The 19,093-nt window shown below is 37.5% G+C and overlaps 1 protein-coding gene across 1 annotated transcript in view; it reads left to right on the top strand.

Annotated features, from left to right (window-relative positions):
• LOC112058135 (organic cation transporter protein) overlaps nucleotides 1-17,651 on the top strand; it is a 34,423-nt gene extending 16,772 nt beyond the window's left edge. Inside the window, exons 2-12 of the mRNA XM_024098822.2 lie at nucleotides 3,101-3,330; nucleotides 7,358-7,535; nucleotides 8,270-8,399; nucleotides 8,773-8,901; nucleotides 9,178-9,370; nucleotides 9,890-9,995; nucleotides 10,860-11,092; nucleotides 11,604-11,683; nucleotides 12,003-12,178; nucleotides 12,970-13,124; nucleotides 15,330-17,651. Of these exons, the coding sequence (XP_023954590.1) occupies nucleotides 3,101-3,330; nucleotides 7,358-7,535; nucleotides 8,270-8,399; nucleotides 8,773-8,901; nucleotides 9,178-9,370; nucleotides 9,890-9,995; nucleotides 10,860-11,092; nucleotides 11,604-11,683; nucleotides 12,003-12,178; nucleotides 12,970-13,124; nucleotides 15,330-15,396 (1,677 nt within the window). The 3' untranslated portion in view covers nucleotides 15,397-17,651. The remainder of the gene's footprint in view (nucleotides 1-3,100; nucleotides 3,331-7,357; nucleotides 7,536-8,269; nucleotides 8,400-8,772; nucleotides 8,902-9,177; nucleotides 9,371-9,889; nucleotides 9,996-10,859; nucleotides 11,093-11,603; nucleotides 11,684-12,002; nucleotides 12,179-12,969; nucleotides 13,125-15,329) is intronic.
• The last annotated feature ends 1,442 nt before the right edge of the window (nucleotides 17,652-19,093 follow it).

Genomic DNA, 19,093 nt, shown 5'->3' with positions numbered 1-19,093 from the left:
TCAGCAGTGAGTCGAATATGGTTTGATAACAGTCATACTTATTTTATTTTTTGAATAATATGAAAGACAAAGTCGCGGACGTGCACCAGTTAATTCTAAAAGCCTATAACCCCAGCTAAATGATAGATGGGTAGGATTAGTTAAACTGACAAGGTGTAGTGTTTTACATTCAACTTACTAGATATCATTTTTGATTATCTTATCGATTAACGTCATTGAAATACTCGTATGATTGGAATATCGGATGTGCCATGAGCCTATGTGATCAGACTTTCGGAGTTTTATTATTCAACTAGCTGACGGAAGTAGGAATACGGGGGATAATATACAGGCTACTGCCTTCTTCGATAAATGGGCTATCTAACACTGAAAGAATTTTTCAAATCGGACCAGTAGCTCCTGAGATTAGCGCGTTCACTCAAACAAAAAAACTTTTCAGCTTTATAATATTACTATTGATGTACAATATACCTCTAAGGCCTACTTAGTATTACTAAGTAAGTGCTAAGTACTACTACTTTAGTATTTTTAACCAACTTCAAAAAGGAGGAGGTTCTCAATTCGGTCGGTATTTTTTTTTTATGTATGTACACCGATTACTCAAATACGCCTGGACCGATTTCTAAAATTCTTTTTTGTATTGGAAGACGAGATCACAGACTTTTAGCTTTTAGCTTTCATAAATTGACGAAAGTCTGGCTTACCAGCTCATGCACTATGACATGACTGTGTGATTACCGGCGGAATAATCGCCAATCCTTCGTGATACGTGAAAATTTTCCTCATTCTAAAAGAAAAAAATACCTACGCACTTACTTAGCATCAAACGCAATGTGAGGTCATAGGTACTTTTTAGTCTATTATGTACAGCATGTTGATGTTGGTACGTAATGCTGACGAAGTTGACTGTTGATACTAATTTTGATTAATCGGATCTACTATATTTTACTCAATTATCTATTTCTGGATAATGTCTGTACATTAACAACATTTTATTTTAAACTTGTGAGTGTTTGTTTAATACGTTAATTGTGCGTTGATTTCGGCTTTTCTGAATGTTTTCTTTCCATTATTCAATGTTGTTGAAATAAAGCTTGTTACTTTAATAATAAATTTCGTATATTTTATGTATAACATAGTTAAAAATTTAAAAAAAAAGGAGAAATAAATAAATGAGAGAAAAAAAAAATTCATTACATTTACATCAATGTTACTTAGCAGTAGAAGTAAGCTTTGTCGATAGTAAATCCTTAAATATGCTCTGTTCTTTACTATCTACGAATATTGCTACTAAAATTCTACTTAAAGTCGGATTAATTCCAGTCAGTAAAATGAGAAGTGCACTAAAATGTACTAGTAAAAAGTCATTTTAGTTACATTTTTTTTCTTCCTTTATTGTTTCCCGTAGGGAAAAGGCAAATGTATTACACCGTAGAGCTATGTCTTGTGTTTACATTCTTGTCAATTTCAGTTACAGTTGCACTTGTCATTTTACTGACTGGAATTAATAAACCGTGTAATCTTAACTCTAGGCTGGTGGGCGTACATCGATCGATTCACCAGACTGTGGTTTGATGATAAGGCAGAAATAAAGATACACTTTTTTTATCAAAATCCACGAAGGTGCTTGGCCAGTTAACCGTGACGTGCGGTTTCGCACTATCGTCGACTATTAGGCTCGTCTGATATAAATCGTGGTCTACGATTAATTTTTGGAGTAGTAGCGAATCCTTGGGTTTGGGATTTTCTCAATACGGCGATGACGGGAGAAACTATAAAATTTAAGGTTAGAAGTTAGAAATATTCAAATTGTATATAAAAAATCTATCGTTAAATACCAATAAAACGCTAATTAGTAAACACGGCTAATATTGTTTTTATTTGAATTTAGTGAGTGACGGTATGTCTTACTTACTTATTTTTTTTATAATATAACTTTCTGCAAAAAAAAAAAATTTATAATTTTTAAAATGTCTCATTTCCCGGATTCCGTTTCCACGGAAACGGAACCCTTATTTAATATACCGGGAAGACTCTTTATGTCTGGGGTAAAAAGTATGACCATTAATCATGAATACTTGACGTTAAAAAGTGCTCGTAAACTAAGCCTAATTTAAATAAATAAATATTATATTCGTTCCTGGGATACAATCTATCTCTGTGTCAAGATCGGTTAATAAGCCGGATATAGGTCACGACGAGCAATCATAAAACTGGACTAGTTACCAATTTAATCTTATTGCTATAATAATGCAACAATTTAGGTCTAATTACGCTGCAACTTAGCCTTAACGTAAATATGTTCCTTGTCCTTAACTATGTAGTTACTGAGCATGAAATATTCTGAATTTATTATCTTCTTAATCGTAGTATCAAAATACCTTGCTCAGGAGATTACCGATATGTGGAATATTAAACCAACATTTGTTCCGAAAGTGTGTTCAGGATCATTAAGTCCTATATTATAGCGAAAAGCTTTGACTAACAACTTTTATATAAGCTTTCGTTTGGCTATTGGATTACAGGTCGCATACAAGGCTCTTGGTTCGATCAATGGTACAAGGTTCTTGTGACGGCACGCACTTGGGGTTCTTCTTAATGTGGGCAGATTTTTTCCGTTCTTTTTTTATATATTTTATACATTCAGTTTGTGTAAAACTATTTTATTTTAAAATTACAAAACAATATATATTTCAGAGTATTTTAATCAGCAATTTGAAACTATATAACAAACACGTTATAATATAAAGGAGTCATATTAAATTATTTAAAGAGCCGTGATAGCCCAGTGGATATGACCTCTGCCTCCGATTCCGGAGGGTGTGGGTTCGAATCCGGTCCGAGGCATGCACCCCCAACTTTTCAGTTGAGTGCATTTTAAGAAATTAAATATCACGTGCCTCAATCTCACATGTGAGGAAACATGCATACCTGCATATCTTAATTCTCTGCTTGTGTGAAGTCTGCCAATCCGCAATTGGGCCAGCGTGTAATAGTCCACATTGGCCTTACCCCTCATTCTGATAGGAGACTCGAGCTCAGCAGTGAGCCGAATATGGGTTGATGACGACGATATTAAATTCAACTCTTTTCCCCCTAGGACGTAAAAGAAGAGTTGAACAAGAAGAAGCATGCAGACAGCGACGCCCTGGAGACGGTGCTCACGCACGTGGGCGAGTTCGGTCGCTACCAGAAGCTTCTGTTCTTGGGCATGGCGCCCTTCGGCGTGTTCTTCGCGTTCGTGTACTTCGTGCAGATGTTCATCACGGCCACGCCGCAGAGGCACTGGTGCAGAGTGCCAGAGTTGGAACACTTGGATCTAGAACTACGGTAAGTCATCAACATAAGCCTATTTTTTTTTTTTGATTAATTTTATTTTGAACATAATATTGGCCATGCCGTGTCTACCTTTATTTGATTTTTTTTAGATTGTAATTGTGTAAATGCTGTAACAGTCAATGATGGACCAAATAAATTTCATTCATCATTTTACATAAATAATAATCATTAACGTATCTAATCTGTACAAATATTTTTTTATTAATACTATATTCCATTAAAACGCTGCTTTAATAGTAGTATAGTTTATATTGTAGTTCACGCGGTAAGGAAAACTTATTTTCCTGTAAAAAATCCTGACATAATCAGTATATGTATACGGATATGATACCTACCTAGATGTAGGTACCTACTTATAGACTGATGATTTTTCATTTTATTCTGAGTTCGTGAGACCTTGGCTGAAACCAGCTACCTTCCAAAGCCACAGTCCAAACTCCATAATTGGCTACCGTAAGTACCGTACCTAGCTGTGGCGAAGGATGAACTTTAAAATAATAAAAACAAAACGGACAGTCTCCGTGGCGCAGTGGTATGCGCGGTGGCTTTACAAAACGGACGTCCTGGGTTCGATTCCCGGCTGGGCAGATTGAGATTTTTTTAATTGGTCCAGGTCTGGCTGGTGGGAAGCTTTGGCCATGGCTAGTTACCAGCCTACCGGCAAAGACGTGTACCGCCAAGCGATTTAGCGTTCCGGTACGATGCCGTGTAGAAATCGAAAGGAGTGTGGATTTTTATCCTCCTCCTAACAAGTTAGCCCGCTTCCATTTCAGACTCATCATCACTTACCATCAGGTGAGATTGTAGTCAAGGGCTAACTTGTAAAGAATAAAAAAAAAACAATATAAATGGTAGGTACCTATAGGTTATAGGTAAACCAGATTTCGTAGGAATTTCCCCTTTACCTACTCTTCTTTGAATCAAAAATTCACTCTCGCTGTCACGACTAACTTGTTTTGAATTCTTCGTTAGGTAGTCAATTACGATAAGCGTTAAAAAAAGGATTTTATGCACAGCTCACGCTTGACTTATCTACTTCGATACATTCACCTTGGCATACTGATTCTGTCGTTTAAAAAGACATTCATAATCTTATCTGGAAAACTGAAAAATAATTTGCTACATTTCATACATCATAGTCATATATCGCCGACTAAAGGCTCGCATTTTCAGGATTCCGTAGTAAAAAAAAAATAGTTTCGCCATGTCCACATGTCCGTCTGTCCGTTCCGTTTGTGAAGTGTTCATGAATATAATCACCATCCATCATCATCATCTTCTTTATCATAATATCAGCCGAAGGACGTCCACTGAAGGACATAGGCCTTTTGTAGGGATTTCCAGACCTTGGAAGACCAAACAAAAGGCCTATGAATATAGAATAGAATAAGTTTTCAAATCATAATCATCATTATTATAAACCCATATTCGGCTCACTACTGAGCTCGAGTCTCCTCTCAGAATGAGAGGGGTTAGGCTAATATTCTACCACGCTAACCCAATGCGAATTGGCAGACTTTACACGTGAAGACAATTAAGAAAATTCTCTGGTATGCAGGTTTCCTCACGATGTTTTTCCTTCACAGTTTGAGACACGTGATATTTAACTTCTTAAAATGCACACAACTGAAAAGTTGGAGGTCCGGATCGGATTCGAACCCACACTCTACGGAATGGGAGGCAGGTCATATCCACTGGGCTATCACGGCTCTCAAATTTCAAATAGATTTAATGTATTCCAGGTATCAAGATATAGAGGAAAATTATAACAGAAACTACCTATCCAAGTGGGGCTTAAAATATAAAGTCTTAAAAACTAAAACTTATAAAATGTAGTTGGAGAAGTACGCAGTCGTGCATAAAAATTATTCAGATATGACGCTAATAACAAAATGCACCGTCTCGAATCGGTGACGGAACTACGGAACCCTACGTTGCGCGTGTCTCGTCGCGCACTTGGCAGGTTTTTATTTTTTTTATCATCGTCAAGTAGCTCTTGACTGCTATCTAACCGTGTTAAAATGTCTAAGATGGTATTTTATTAATGGGATCGTAGGATTCCAGGTTCGAGTCTAGGCCGACCCTTGGGTCATAAATAATTTTCGAGTCTTGAACTATGAAAGCTTTGCTTTTTTCTAATATGTACCTGACTAATGCGTGACTTGCAGCCCGGAGCTTAGAAGTGGAAGAAATTATCCATTTCGTATAGTGCCTACTGTATATACTACAGCCGTTCTTGATTAGTACTGTTTACAAAACAAAAAAATTAAAAATGAGGGTATAAATCACTAGTCATTTCACACCTAAAAATTGTTATAATTAACTTGTTCTTAAATTCATGAAAATAAATTTGATTATTAAGCTTAGAACAATTAGATATGGTTAATATATTTTATATAAGATTTTATAAACAAACTATACATAATTTAAAATAAATGAGTTAAGAAATGACATGTGTTTTCTACCTTCATTTCTAATTTCTTTGTTAGTAAACAGTAATCATCAAGAAAGCCTGTAGGTCTACCCTAGTATGTGTCATCACACCTATCTTTTTAGATAAGTAAAGAAAATTGTGTAATACACGGCTAATCAGCAAGTATATCAAGGTCATATCGAATTTGTTATCAAAAACAAGGAAAACGAGGACTGAAAAACATCTACGAGATAGACATCGCTATCCTACTGGGTAGGCGTCACTCATCAGTAACGTGGGTTCGCAGATCAATTGAAAAAGACCGGCCAAGCGTGTATCGGGCTTCAGTGTCGGGTTCCGCAATTGTAGGCATCTGCATCACTAAAGTGGTTTTTGATTTGACAGTTTCTACTTTGCTGTGATTGAGTTTTTTTTGACCCCGCACTAGAAAGCATTGGTCGACCCCCCACCAGGTGGACTGACGACATCAAGCGAGTCGCAAAGACTCGCAGTCCACTCATCATATCATCATATCGGCTGATATGATGAGTTGTTTTTATTTTAGCTAGTACTTTTGTGAATATTATAAAACAATAAATCTTAATATTCCACAAACATCCCTCAATCTACAAATGGTATTAACAAACCAACAATGTTTTTAGTAGTACCCACCTACGCCTAAAAATATTTTTGTGAGAATTTCCTCCTTTTTTAAGTCGGGTAAATTGGTCGAAGATGCTGCCTGCTACATGATTTATGGATATAGATTAGTAAACAGTTTATGTTCAATAAACTTTTGATTTTAAATTATCATCGTTATTGATTATCTTATCGATTTAAGTCATCGAATTATGATTGAAATATCTTACTGTCAGGTTTGTTGGAATTACCAAAACGCTTTTTTTAGATAAACTTTTCCGGATTCTAAAAGTTAATTACGACATAAGATAATGCCTTACTATTGTAGCATGATACGCCGCACGGTTTGAATTCCCGTAGGAATCATTATCATTATCAGCCAATGGATGTCCACTTTGGGGGGGTTTGGTCCACCAACACTTGCCTTGGGATCCCCAACGTCGATCAGCTCTAACTATCTTCGGATCTCCTCATTTCTGATTCAAACACGCAGTAGCCAGACATACCTACCTTATTTTATGAACGTCGAAACCATAGGCTAGTGCTAGTTAGTACCTACTCGTGCTGTAAAGTTAATATTTGTAAGCCACTGTTGAGTTTCTTGCCGATTCTTCTCAGCAGATTCTGCCATCCGAATTTGTAGGGACTTCCAAAGATCACGATACTGAGCCACCTATATCCAGCGAATCCCTGCGACTCGCTTGATGTCGTCAGTCCACCTGGCTGGCAGGGTCGCGACCCCGCACTAGAAAGCTTTGGGACTCCAACGTCCATCGGCTCTTCGAACTATGTACGAACTAAGTACCCGCAGTCATTTAATGCAATTGGTAAAACAAATATTCGACCCTAGCCCCCTAGGCAAGCAGGTCAACATTAACCCAACAATCTGGCGATATAAGGTTGTCTGGTTTTTCTAAAGTTACCTGATATTTTGGGTCGAGGTTTAAAAAGGTTCGTACGTTTCAGACGGAACCTCACAGCGCCGCCCAAGGGGGAGGAGTGGGACAGATGCCTGATGTTCGACGCCAACTGGACGCATGTGCTGCAGAACTACTCCGTTCATCCCGACACTCCCCACGTAGCTTGCAGGGACGGCTGGGAGTTTGAGCTCGGCGACATTCCCTATAAGACTGTTGTTAGCGAGGTGAGAAAATTGTTCTTTTTCATGCCTGGTCAAAACAGAGCGAGGTGAGAAAATAGTTCTTTATACACGCCTTGTCAAAACATCTGTCGAAAAATTAGTGAAGTGAGAATGAGAAACACGTACTTTTTAAATGCTTGCCCGACGAAGATAGGTAAGAAACACGTAACTCGTGCCCAAAAAGTGCCTCAAAAAGCCTCGTCCGGTAGTAGCATTAAAAATAAGTCGATAATTATTGATTTGTTTAAATAAAGTAACTACCTCTAGTAAAATTCAGTTTACAAGCAATCTATGGATCCGAGAATTGGTCGCTAACTGTATAACTAATAATTGGCTTCATTTGAAAGCTCAAAGTCAATCACCGAGCGATAGAGCGAACTATGCTTGGAGTAGGTAGTAGGTAGTGAACTGTGCAGAAATTATGAGAACCGCAGAAGAACCAAAGTCTTCATACGAGTAGCTCAGCGAGTCGCCACGCGTTGGTATCCCAAGTGGAATGGTAACTCTGCACCGAAACCCACCTGCACCCTACAGTGTTGGTTGATCCCCACAAGTGGGCTGATGACATCAAGCGGGTTCTTACACGGAGTTTTTGGATGCTGGCGGTTAGAGTCCGGGGAGAGCTTTTCGGGTGCAAGCAGTTAGAATTCGTGGTGTCTGGAAGTATACAAGGGGCCCTCCCCTGATAACTGATTAAGGACCTTTTAAATATAACAGCATTAAATTCCACATTACAGCGTGGCTGGGTGTGCGAGAATGCTGGCTACACTCCGTTGGCGCAGACAATCTTCTTCGTGGGCTCGTTCGTCGGAGGGATATACTTCGGCTGGATGGCGGATCGCTTCGGACGAGTGCCTGCTTTGGTTGGTAAGAATTTGTCTAACGTATGAATGCCAATTATAAACACTCCTTTGTAGCGTGCTCTACAGTCTATATTCGCAAAATTCTCTAATACATAACACTCAATTACAATAAGAAGTTACTTATATTAGAGACTTGGTACGAGTGAAATACAGACGAGAACTTTCCCACCACAGTTGCGAAATTTCAGTTTGGTTCGCACTCTCAAACGAGAATTGACTAAGATATGGCTGTTGATGAAAGATGCAGAACCCGCAAACATCTACACTTGCTGCTGGCGGCGCCGCGTGTGTTGAGCATGCATTTGAACAAGGAAAAACCCCTACAGCTTTCTGCAAATTGAGTCTGACTTGTTGTTTTACGTACTTTTCAATTTCAGGATCGAATGTAATCGCTATTGTTGGCGGTATTGCTAGTATCTACACGACAGGGATATGGGACTTCGCCTTCTGCAGACTACTCGTGGGCATGTCTTACGACAGCTGCTTTATGATCATGTATATCTTGGGTAAGTATCTTGAAGGCTTTTCTTTAACTTGTCAGTTAGCCTATGGCTATGGAGTATGAGGCCTTGGTTGGGTACTTAGTACCAAAGTTTGGAAGATGATCGTGTTTTCCAGTTGTAAAGTTTGGCAGTTAATTATATTACATCGCCTCTCAACACATCAAAAACGATTCAAAAATGCAATATAAAGTCTCATCGGTTGAAAATATTTCGGTTTGGTTACCTGATTTTTGCGTAAAAACCTATATCATAATATTTAAAAACAGTATTTTCATTCAGTGCTGGAATACGTGGGTCCCCGCTACCGCACGTGGGTGGCGAACCTCTCTATCGCCTTGTACTTCGGCGGTGGATGCCTCATCCTGCCGTGGCTGGCCGTCTGGATAGGCGACTGGAGGAACCTGCTGTGGGCCACTACGTTACCAGTCCTGGTCATCATTGCTGTGCCTTTTACTGTGCCGGAGAGTGCTAGGTTAGTATAAACGGTTCTGCTAATTTCGCTGTGGGAGCCGAATGAAACTAGCGATATTATTAGTAAATTGCTAGCAGTTTATGCAGATGGTAGACTTGATGATAAGTGGAATACCATCGCTTATATGCATAGTAGCCAAGACATTCTAGGAATTTTAGGCGTCCATCAACTTGCGGCATAGGCATAGGTATTGATAGTTCCTCAAGTACCTCAAGTCAAATGAGTCTTATATACACTGGAATTTAATAGAAATACCTCGCTGTCACTCTTATAGTTCGATAGGACGGTATACCGACAAATATCTGGATCAAATGCAATTGGCTGTACCTACGTCCGCTCACAAACACGAGGGTTTACCAACACCACTATAACCTAATATACTCTTTGCTAGCTTAACCCGACAATCAAAGTTTTGGCCTTAAGCGTGCCACAACTATCCATACATTATATTTTATCCATAGTATAAATAGTTGTTCTATCTTCAGAAAATACAGAGAAATAAGTAAGATTTTTTTACAGATGGCTCTCCTCCCGAGGGCGTGCCAATGACGCTGTCAAAGTTCTAAGGCGATTTGAAAAAATCAACGGCACAAAGGTTCCTGATGACGTCATGGATGAGTTTATTGTAAGTGATAATCATTAATTTAGCACGTAAAATTAAATAACTTATTAAAATTGTCCTCGACTGATTTCATTTGAAAAAACGTTTTGATTCTACAAAAAAACACGATCTTATTGAAAGTCCTCGCATATGATGCTCCAATCTGTACAGATCATTTTATTAGACAAACAACTCGGTTCCAATTACCTCTATTTTAGTGCTATTATGTTCCATCTGTCTTTGTCTTTGTGGTTGTTTGCGTGACCTGCCCATTGCTATTTCATTTAAAGCGAGTAAAGGCATAAGTTACCTGTATTTCCTTAAGTAAATACAGCAAAGTAAATGGTTAATTTATACTTATAGTACCTATACTTGCGGACGCTCGTGACTTCGTCCGCCGTAAGACCTTATTCCGGCCCTGTTGCAAAATCTGCTCTTAATGGACGTCTACTAACTAGAAACTACCTCCCTGCCAAATTTCATCTTTGTACGGCAAGCGGTTTTCGATATTTCGTGATAACCTTTCGCTTTTATAATATTTAGGTATATTAGAAAATGAATTTTAGCGGACTCAGACGTGATTACAAAAATAAGAAAACTAATGTCGAACAAACAAATCAAACTGTAACCAAAATAAGACCCTAGAAAGGCAGAGAATGACCTTGACTCCATGTCACGCACTTGTGAACGTTGTGTGTAGGGTTAAAGGATCCTTTGACTGTTAACAAACACTCCCCTTTTCCACTCAAGTCACTCTCCCCGCCTATCCCAAGTATTCCATAAAGAATTACACAACAAGATATGTGGGCGCCTCGAACGCTACGAGCACACTGAAGCCGTCCGTACCGCAAGTCATTGCTAAGCGGCGATAATATGAATATTTAACAGGTGTCAGCGAGCCAAACAAGACAGACCAACGAGTCAATGAAGGACGTGTTCAAGAGCGCGCCGCTGCGCAAGATGATGTGCATCATGGTGGTGGTGTACATGGCGTGCGCGGCCATCTTCGACGGGCTGGTGCGCATGTCCGAGGGGCTGGGCTTCGACTTCTTCATCACCTTCACCTTGACTTCCGCCACGGAGATACCCTCGGTCACACTGTTGGCTTTTGTTTTGGACAAGTAAGCTGTGTTTACATTTAGATGCTACATCAGTCTGGTAATGTTCAGAAGTCTAATAACTGTTCTTGTGATTTGTCTAAAGCATTCGATTATGTTGACCATAATATCTTGTTAGTTTTTTTTGGCAATTAATTTAATTGTCTTTTATCTCAGTGACGACACTCAAAAGATTTGCTTCAAAGTCGCGAGATTCGTGGCCCTTAATGGGTGTCCCACAGGGATCAATTTTGGGTCGCTTTCTATAGTTAATATTTATCATTGATCTATTACATCATCTGAGCATTTTTGAGTTTGCACTGTTTGCTAATCATGAATTTTTAAAACTGACATTATAAGAACTTTGGTTATATAAATCATGCCATCTTCCGTGTTCCATTAGATTACAGTAAATTACTTACCTACTTTTTAATGTGCAGAAAACTAAATCCGGTGATTATTGTCAAGAGGATCTATGAGGCCCTGTAAAACCACAAAAGTTGCTTCTGATAACTTTAATTTTATCTGCTTACAGATGGGGCCGCAGAATTCTAACTTGCGGACCTATGATCATCTCAGGAGTTCTTACTTTAATTGCTGCATTTTTACCAAAGGGTAAGTTAATATTCAACTGATTGTATTCCTGAATATTATTGTCTTCTATTTTATATTTATAATTAAATTTTGTAGCAATTGGACCTAATTTTGTTTGCATGTAATTCTTGGGATTTGTTTATATGCTAAATCGTTCGTCGTTCTTTCTATTGATTATGATAATGGTCATGCGTGGTGCTAGCCATAATGGCGCGCTTCCTGATGAATATGGCGCATTCTTATTTATATTAGGTATGTTTAGAAGACTTAACATGTCCTTTTAACCTTTTTGACACTAGTTGCTTTTCTGGTAATGATGAGCCTTTTGTGTTGTGGCCAGGCGTGGCGCAGGTGGCGCTGGCCATAATGGCGCGGTTCCTCATCAACATGGCGTACAACGCCGCCATCCAGTGGTCAGCGGAGCTTCTACCCACGCCGGTGCGCGCGTCGGGCACCGCGCTCATCCACGTCAGCGGCTACGTCGCCACCATCGTCTCGCCGTACATAGTGTTCTCGGTATGACACACAGACAAAAACTTTATACATATACACTTATATACATATACATTTACATTTACATTTATACATATATACTACTTAGGGTGTACGCTGGTGAATGCGTTACAAAAAGTGTAATCGAAATGTATTACTGTTAAGGTATACAAGCGCCATCTGTAATAACACTGCTAAACTACGACATAACACAAGTAAGCCCAGCGCCTAATTCGTTGTCTTTGAACGACTTAATTGTGGACTAACTAGCAGGAGCCTATTAAGTGAATAAAGTCCGACACGAGAGATGGCGCTCCTAACCGATACTATTTTTTTTCAAGTTTCACTTTTATTATTGTAGTATTGTTTTATTTTTTAAAGAAGTTTCAGTCGAGTGGTCTAAAGCACACTTTTTTTAAATTTTCATATCTAATCACGGTATTATGATATTACGATATGGTTTGATTACTAAACCTAACAACACAATATGAAAAAAAACAATTTTTTAATTGTGATTATGTCTGTGTCATAACTGCACCTACTGAGGCCCGTCAAGAATTCTTTGGAAAAGAAAGTTTGTCATATTATGTTTCCCAAAAAAATTACCTTATGAGCTTACACACTACCCTGCTAACGCACAGTTGCACCCTATCTTACGTGTTGTCTATTAATCTGTGGTTGCACCACTGAATTGTACATAAAATGGACAGATTGTGCACAATCTTTCGCCAATGGAGCTAATGTCTTTAAACGCAAAGGCCTAGAACCCCGAGTCATATAGAGCCAGTAATTAAAAAAAAAACTACGTCTTCCAGGAGCGCGTATGGAGTTCTCTGCCGCTGCTCATCCTGGGACTGATAGCGGTGGTGGGCAGCTCGGTGGGGCTGCTGCTGCCCGAGACCAACGGCCTGCAGATGCCGCAGACTATAGAGGAGGGAGAGAAGATCGTCTCCAGTTACACCTTCTGCGGGTAAGATTATCTTAGAAACTATTTTGCCATCGAGGTTACCACTTTGCCGGTTTTAATATGTTCGGTTAGATGGCATTTAAATAAAAGGCGTGTTCACGTTAGGAGCTTTACTGATCGACTATCTTAAATGGATCTACACTCGACAGCGAGATGCGTGCCTGTACCATATTGTTTACATTAAGACTACGTCATTTCATTACATTCGCTAACAGCTAACTTACACGTTTAATTAATTCTAGACTACACGCTACACTATATAAGACAAAAAGTCCAGAATGAAAGTCAGTAAGAAAGAAAAACAGAAAATAAGTTGTGCCACATACTAATACCACAATGCCTAAAATTAATTTGTAGTTGAGGACACTTCAACCACTTGAAGCCAGTGCACACCACGTTTTTTTAAATGCGCTGTTGAAGCGCGTTTTAGAAACGCAAGTAGCAAGACCAAAACGCAAGTAGTAGAAGCAACAATCACCACTTTATATGTTGGACTGCCCCTGAATTTAGACAAGGGAACTGGAAAGGAAAAATTTTAACCTATCTGCACCTTGCAGCAGTTTCAGGAGTCTCAATAGTTACGTACTTACACGTACGTAACAATTAGGTTTCACCTCCAAAAGTCGTATTCCTCACGTATAACTAAGGATCTTGACCTACCTACATCTTTGACCATATTTATCATGGTGTTATGCCTTTTCTTATACATTGTGTGTGTACAAGTAGGTACTCAAGGATTCGATTGAGGTAGAGAGCCATGTATCTATTTTCAGCTTGATACGAATTTAGCAGATTAACTATAGTATGCGCGTTATCATCTGAGTCGTCCGGTCATAAAAGTCAAAAAAGATAGGAATGTGCAGCGCGCCTACCTGCGCACCCTAATTATCGATAAACGGCTACCTGCGCACGTGCTAATGATGAGTCAATAATGATTTGGACGATTCTGATTGGTCGGTTTCTAATGTAATTGCATTGCGTATTTTTTTTGCTATAAATGTGTTTACTGCAATTAAATAAATACATTCATGTGTTACTCGTTGCGCACTATGGATACTTTATTTTCTAACGTTGATCTGAAGAAATTACATGGCGATATTAGCCCTCAAGCTCGAACACTGATTCACAACGTATTCCTGTTTCTCAATGAATTGAAAAGTGATCCGAATAAAGTGGCTTCTCTAAATTTCAACAAACCACGTGAAATGGCCGCATTTGTTTGTGGTGTGAGCAGAGCGACAGTGGACCGAATCAAGACGGAAGTATCACAATCAGGCAGTACCTGTATACCAAGAACAAATTTTAAGAAACCACAAACCGTCACTAATATTGACGATTTTGATAAAAGTGTGTTGAAGCGAACTGTAGCTTCATTTTATGAGAATGGAGAGTATCCATCCGTGGCGAAAATTTTAGAAAAATTCCGTGAACAATTACCCGATTTTAAATGCGGCAACACTTCAATGAGAATACTACTGAAGGAGGTTGGGTTCCAGTATAAGAAATGTCAATATAACCCAATAGAATTAATTTGGGCACAAGTAAAGGGAGAAGTTGCGAAGAATAATAATACCTTCAAGATAGCAGATGTCGAAAATCACCTCCACCGAGCCATAGAAAATGTCACACGAGAAGACTGGGCCAAATGTGTTAGGCATGCCGAAGAACTTCAAAACAAAGATTTACAAAAAGCTCTAATTAGAGATCACGCGCCGCTTATAATAAATTTGGCAGAAGACGAAGATTCTGATGATGAAGACTCAGATGAAGATTAATTTTATTTAGTTAATAATTATATAATATGAAATATGTATTATATTAAATCAAATATTGTTAATTTTTTTAATTTTGTGAACAAGATACGATAATAAACTTTACTTATCGATAATATGTCTTTCATTGTTACACCCTTCACTAGACGGCTCCATAAGACCCATAAGTGCAAGCGAGATAGATATAGAGAAATGATTTATGGCCCTAAGACTCAGTTGTTAACGATAGTAGTATACCTTACGCAGCGTGTAAAAACACTGAAGTTAGCAACAAATGATAGCACAATGAATCAATAACCGGTACATACGGTGCGTGCGGGGAGCTGGCTAGACGCGACCGCGCATCTATACTCATTCCGCAGCTAACTTCACAAACATAAAGATCCGTGGCGAGCACTGTACATGAAAACGACTACAACTATTTCTTTTTTTACAGGAAAGCTGAAGATGTCGAAGTGGCCAGTCCAGAAGAGAACGACAAACTGAAAGCGCTGATAACTTAACAGATGTAACGTCTCGTATGGGTCTAACTCACCGCCAGGCGGCTCACTAGAGACATATCTAAAATGTGCCTAAAAATAACGTAAAACCGTATAAGCATTTGTATTCTGCGGAAACTTGTAACAGCATAACGTAAACCTTTAGTCTATCCAAAGTATCATTGTTCACATATTTTTATAAGGTCTAGTTAGTAGATATCTACTAACTGCGAGTAGTTGATGGATCAATCAAACGGCCTACTTGATTTTAATTGGAAACTATCGACTGTTATAATTTTTCAAAACATTTAAGGTTTTTCGTGGGTCAGGGTCATTTTGAGCAATTTATTTTTCCCATGGGAAGAATTTGTGGTGCACTGTACATGTACAGTACCCGACCTATGCAAGTTCATAGCTAAGCATAACCCAGAAGAAAAGACCTTGTACGATGAAATATTAAATATTTAACATGATCTTACGGCTAATACTTTCTCCCGCACATACCTTATTCATTTTCAAATTATCTATGTATAGTACAAGACGCATTTCAAATGTTCCGTAGAATATTTTACTCAATGTTATAAAAAAAAAAAACAAATGTTCTAGATTTCAAATTTAAAGTTAACATGCATTTTAGTGGCACTTAGAGATTGATTGTATTTTAGTTTAATTAACACCTAATACCAAATTGAGATAAATAATATGTCACATACTCCATCGATAACTGTAAATTATGAATTAATTTCTAAGTTCCGATATTGACTTTTATGATTTGATGAAGGGTGTGTCGTTAATTTAATCTTAATAAAAAAAAGTGTAATATTACTATTAACCTTTTGCAATTTCAATAACTTAGCATAATACATATTGAATTAACATTTAACATAGATTTACTCATTTTTTTTATTTACCTACTTAAAACACTGTGATATTGCGTCAATTTTACTTAAAATTAAATTGTATAATTTTAATGTTTGTTAGTTAGATTAAGCAATTAAAATTATGCTCGCATAACGCATTATAAATATTACTAAAGAAATCCCTACCATTGATTAAAATTTATCACGGCGAACTCCATAGCTACCAGTTTCGAAAAATATTTAGAAATATACAAAAAACCGAGTCGGTTAAAAGTTACATTATCATCAAAAATGCACATAAGAAGGTATTAAGGTAGGTATAGTCCAGGATCCGGGAACATTTTTACAATTGATTACTATCAATTTAATTTTTTGTGAGTAGCTTCATCTTGATCAGTCGCTCAAGTGTTATATTTAAGAAAATTCTTGATTCTGGTAGTTAACAGGGTAACTAGGTAATGAAAACTTCTGAGTGTAGGAACAAAATAACGTATCACGCAATTTGTAGGATAGGTAATGTGACTGCTAAGCAAAATGGCGGTCACAGATGAGTGGTTAAGTACTATGACTATTAATTACTAGCGGACGCCCGCGTGGAATTCAGTTTTTTTACAAATCCCGCGGGAACCATGGATTTTTCCGGGATAAAAAGTAGCCTATGTGTTAATCCAGAGTAAAATGTATTCCCATTCCAAATCGCTTCAGTAGCCGCAGCGTAAAAGAGGAACAAATATACTTACACACTTACACACAAACTTTCGCCTTCGTGTGATTATTTAGCAATAAAGGAAGAGTAAAAAATCAGCTATTGACAATTTCTGATGACTTTAATGATACAACTCCTTGTATCATTAACGAAGTCATCAGAAATTGTCAATAGCATTTTTTGTTCCAAAATTGTTACTAACCAGCTGTTTCTTTTTTTTGTTGCTCAATTAATAGTTATACAACTTAACAGCCACATTGTCCTACAAATTGTGTGGCACGTTATCTCGCTCCTACGTCCAGAAATGTATGAATATGAACAGAATATGGGTTGTTAATGATAATGATGAATGATGTTCATCATCATGATGAACCAAAAGTAATATTACGATTTTATAGTTCATGGCATCCTTTCTTTTGTGCAGAAGAAAGCACAGCAGAATAATTTGATGAATTATCTACTCTCATTTATTACTATCTGTCTGTCTGGTGTCACACTTAGCGCGTCTGCCCCTATAGCCAAGCGGCACGTCGATTCTCTTTCTACGAACGCAAACGCTTCGAAAACTAGAAAAAAGTAGGGGAATGACGTAGAAAGAGAAGTGGCAACTTGGGCAATTAGAGACCAAGTTTATATCAACTTTCAATCTTGAATATACCGAATTTTATTATAATTTACGAGTATATCAGACAAATAAATAGAACGAAATGATTTATAAAAAATAATACTGTATTAATATGAAAATTATTTTGAAAATATATTTTTGTAATTAGTTTTAAAACGAATTGCCTATCATAAGGAATATTTTTAACATGCAATGTTTTAACAAGTCTGAATTTATGATAATTTTGTCGTACATTATTTTTTAAATAAAAATATAATTTATGTTAAGAGTCTGTTTTATTTTGATATCTCACAAATTATTATTATTAAATATACAGTATATATATAAATGTGACAGGGAGTCAACTCCGAGCGGATCTCGGACTTGCGACCGATGGCAGTAGGGTTAAGGGATCCATTTAAAACTAGTTAATGGTCCCCTTCTCCACTCGTGTTGCCTCCCAGTCAATTAACTAACAATGCAATGCCGGACTATAAATAACTCACACACTACTAAACCAACTAGATCCAGCTCAAGCGTTCAACTGAATAAACTTGAGAACTAACGCGTGATCTCTCCGAGATTGTCAACTGACAGATGTCCACAGACAAACAACTAACAGATAAACGGCACGTACTTTGACGTTTCTAACAGATATTGCTATCAAATTAGTTACTCTAATTAATGTAAGATGGCGCTATTATTACCTAATCGCCTACTCGCCACGCGGCGCCAGCTAGTTTATAATAAAAGTAAACACAAAATTGGCCGTCCACTTAGTCGAGTAGCTAAATTCAGTGTTTTTGTATGCTTGTAACATATCTAATAGTAAAACATCTTTGCATTGCATACATTCAATTTATGTAATATATATCAATTAAAATTATATCAGGTTAAAAACAGTACGCAATGTACGAAAACACGTAAAAATGGGATTTTTTGAGGAGGGCTTTGATAATTGGAGTTAAAGCATTTAAAAATGAAAGGCGTTGGTTGAACATCAACAATTTCATGTATTTTAAAAATATTATTAATAATCACATTTATAATGGACATCAAACTTATTTTGTTGTTATTTTGCCTTGGTACCGGCGCGTATGTATAAAACTGAAGGAGTGTTAGCAAAACAGAAATATGTTTATAAATTATCATCCATCTGTGAGTGGTTGGTGAGCACATTTTTTTGGTAAAAAGATTACGATCATAAATTAACATCACAATATTGTCAAAAGAAAGTGTAGTTACTCTCATTAAAATCATCTTTTTTTTCAAAAAGATGCTATTTATATTAATTAATAAAAAAAGGTCGGAGTACGCCCGACTAGTTTCAAACCCATACGGGGCCCTCAGTCATGAGCTGGTTCTTGCGACGCAGCACGATCCAAACTGAATCCAAACTATTTCATAATCAATTAATATGAATAGAACTCACGATAGTTTAAATTCTAAAAAAGATGCTATTTAGTAAAAAAATAAAGTAAATTTTATTCATTTAAAACTCAGGCCAAAAGAGCTGGTCACATGATGTCACATTCAATAAACAATCACTGA

This window comes from Bicyclus anynana, chromosome 4, assembly GCF_947172395.1.
Source record: "Bicyclus anynana chromosome 4, ilBicAnyn1.1, whole genome shotgun sequence".
In the NCBI taxonomy this organism is placed as follows: Eukaryota; Metazoa; Arthropoda; class Insecta; order Lepidoptera; family Nymphalidae; genus Bicyclus; species Bicyclus anynana.
This window is presented reverse-complemented; position numbering and strand designations above follow the sequence as displayed.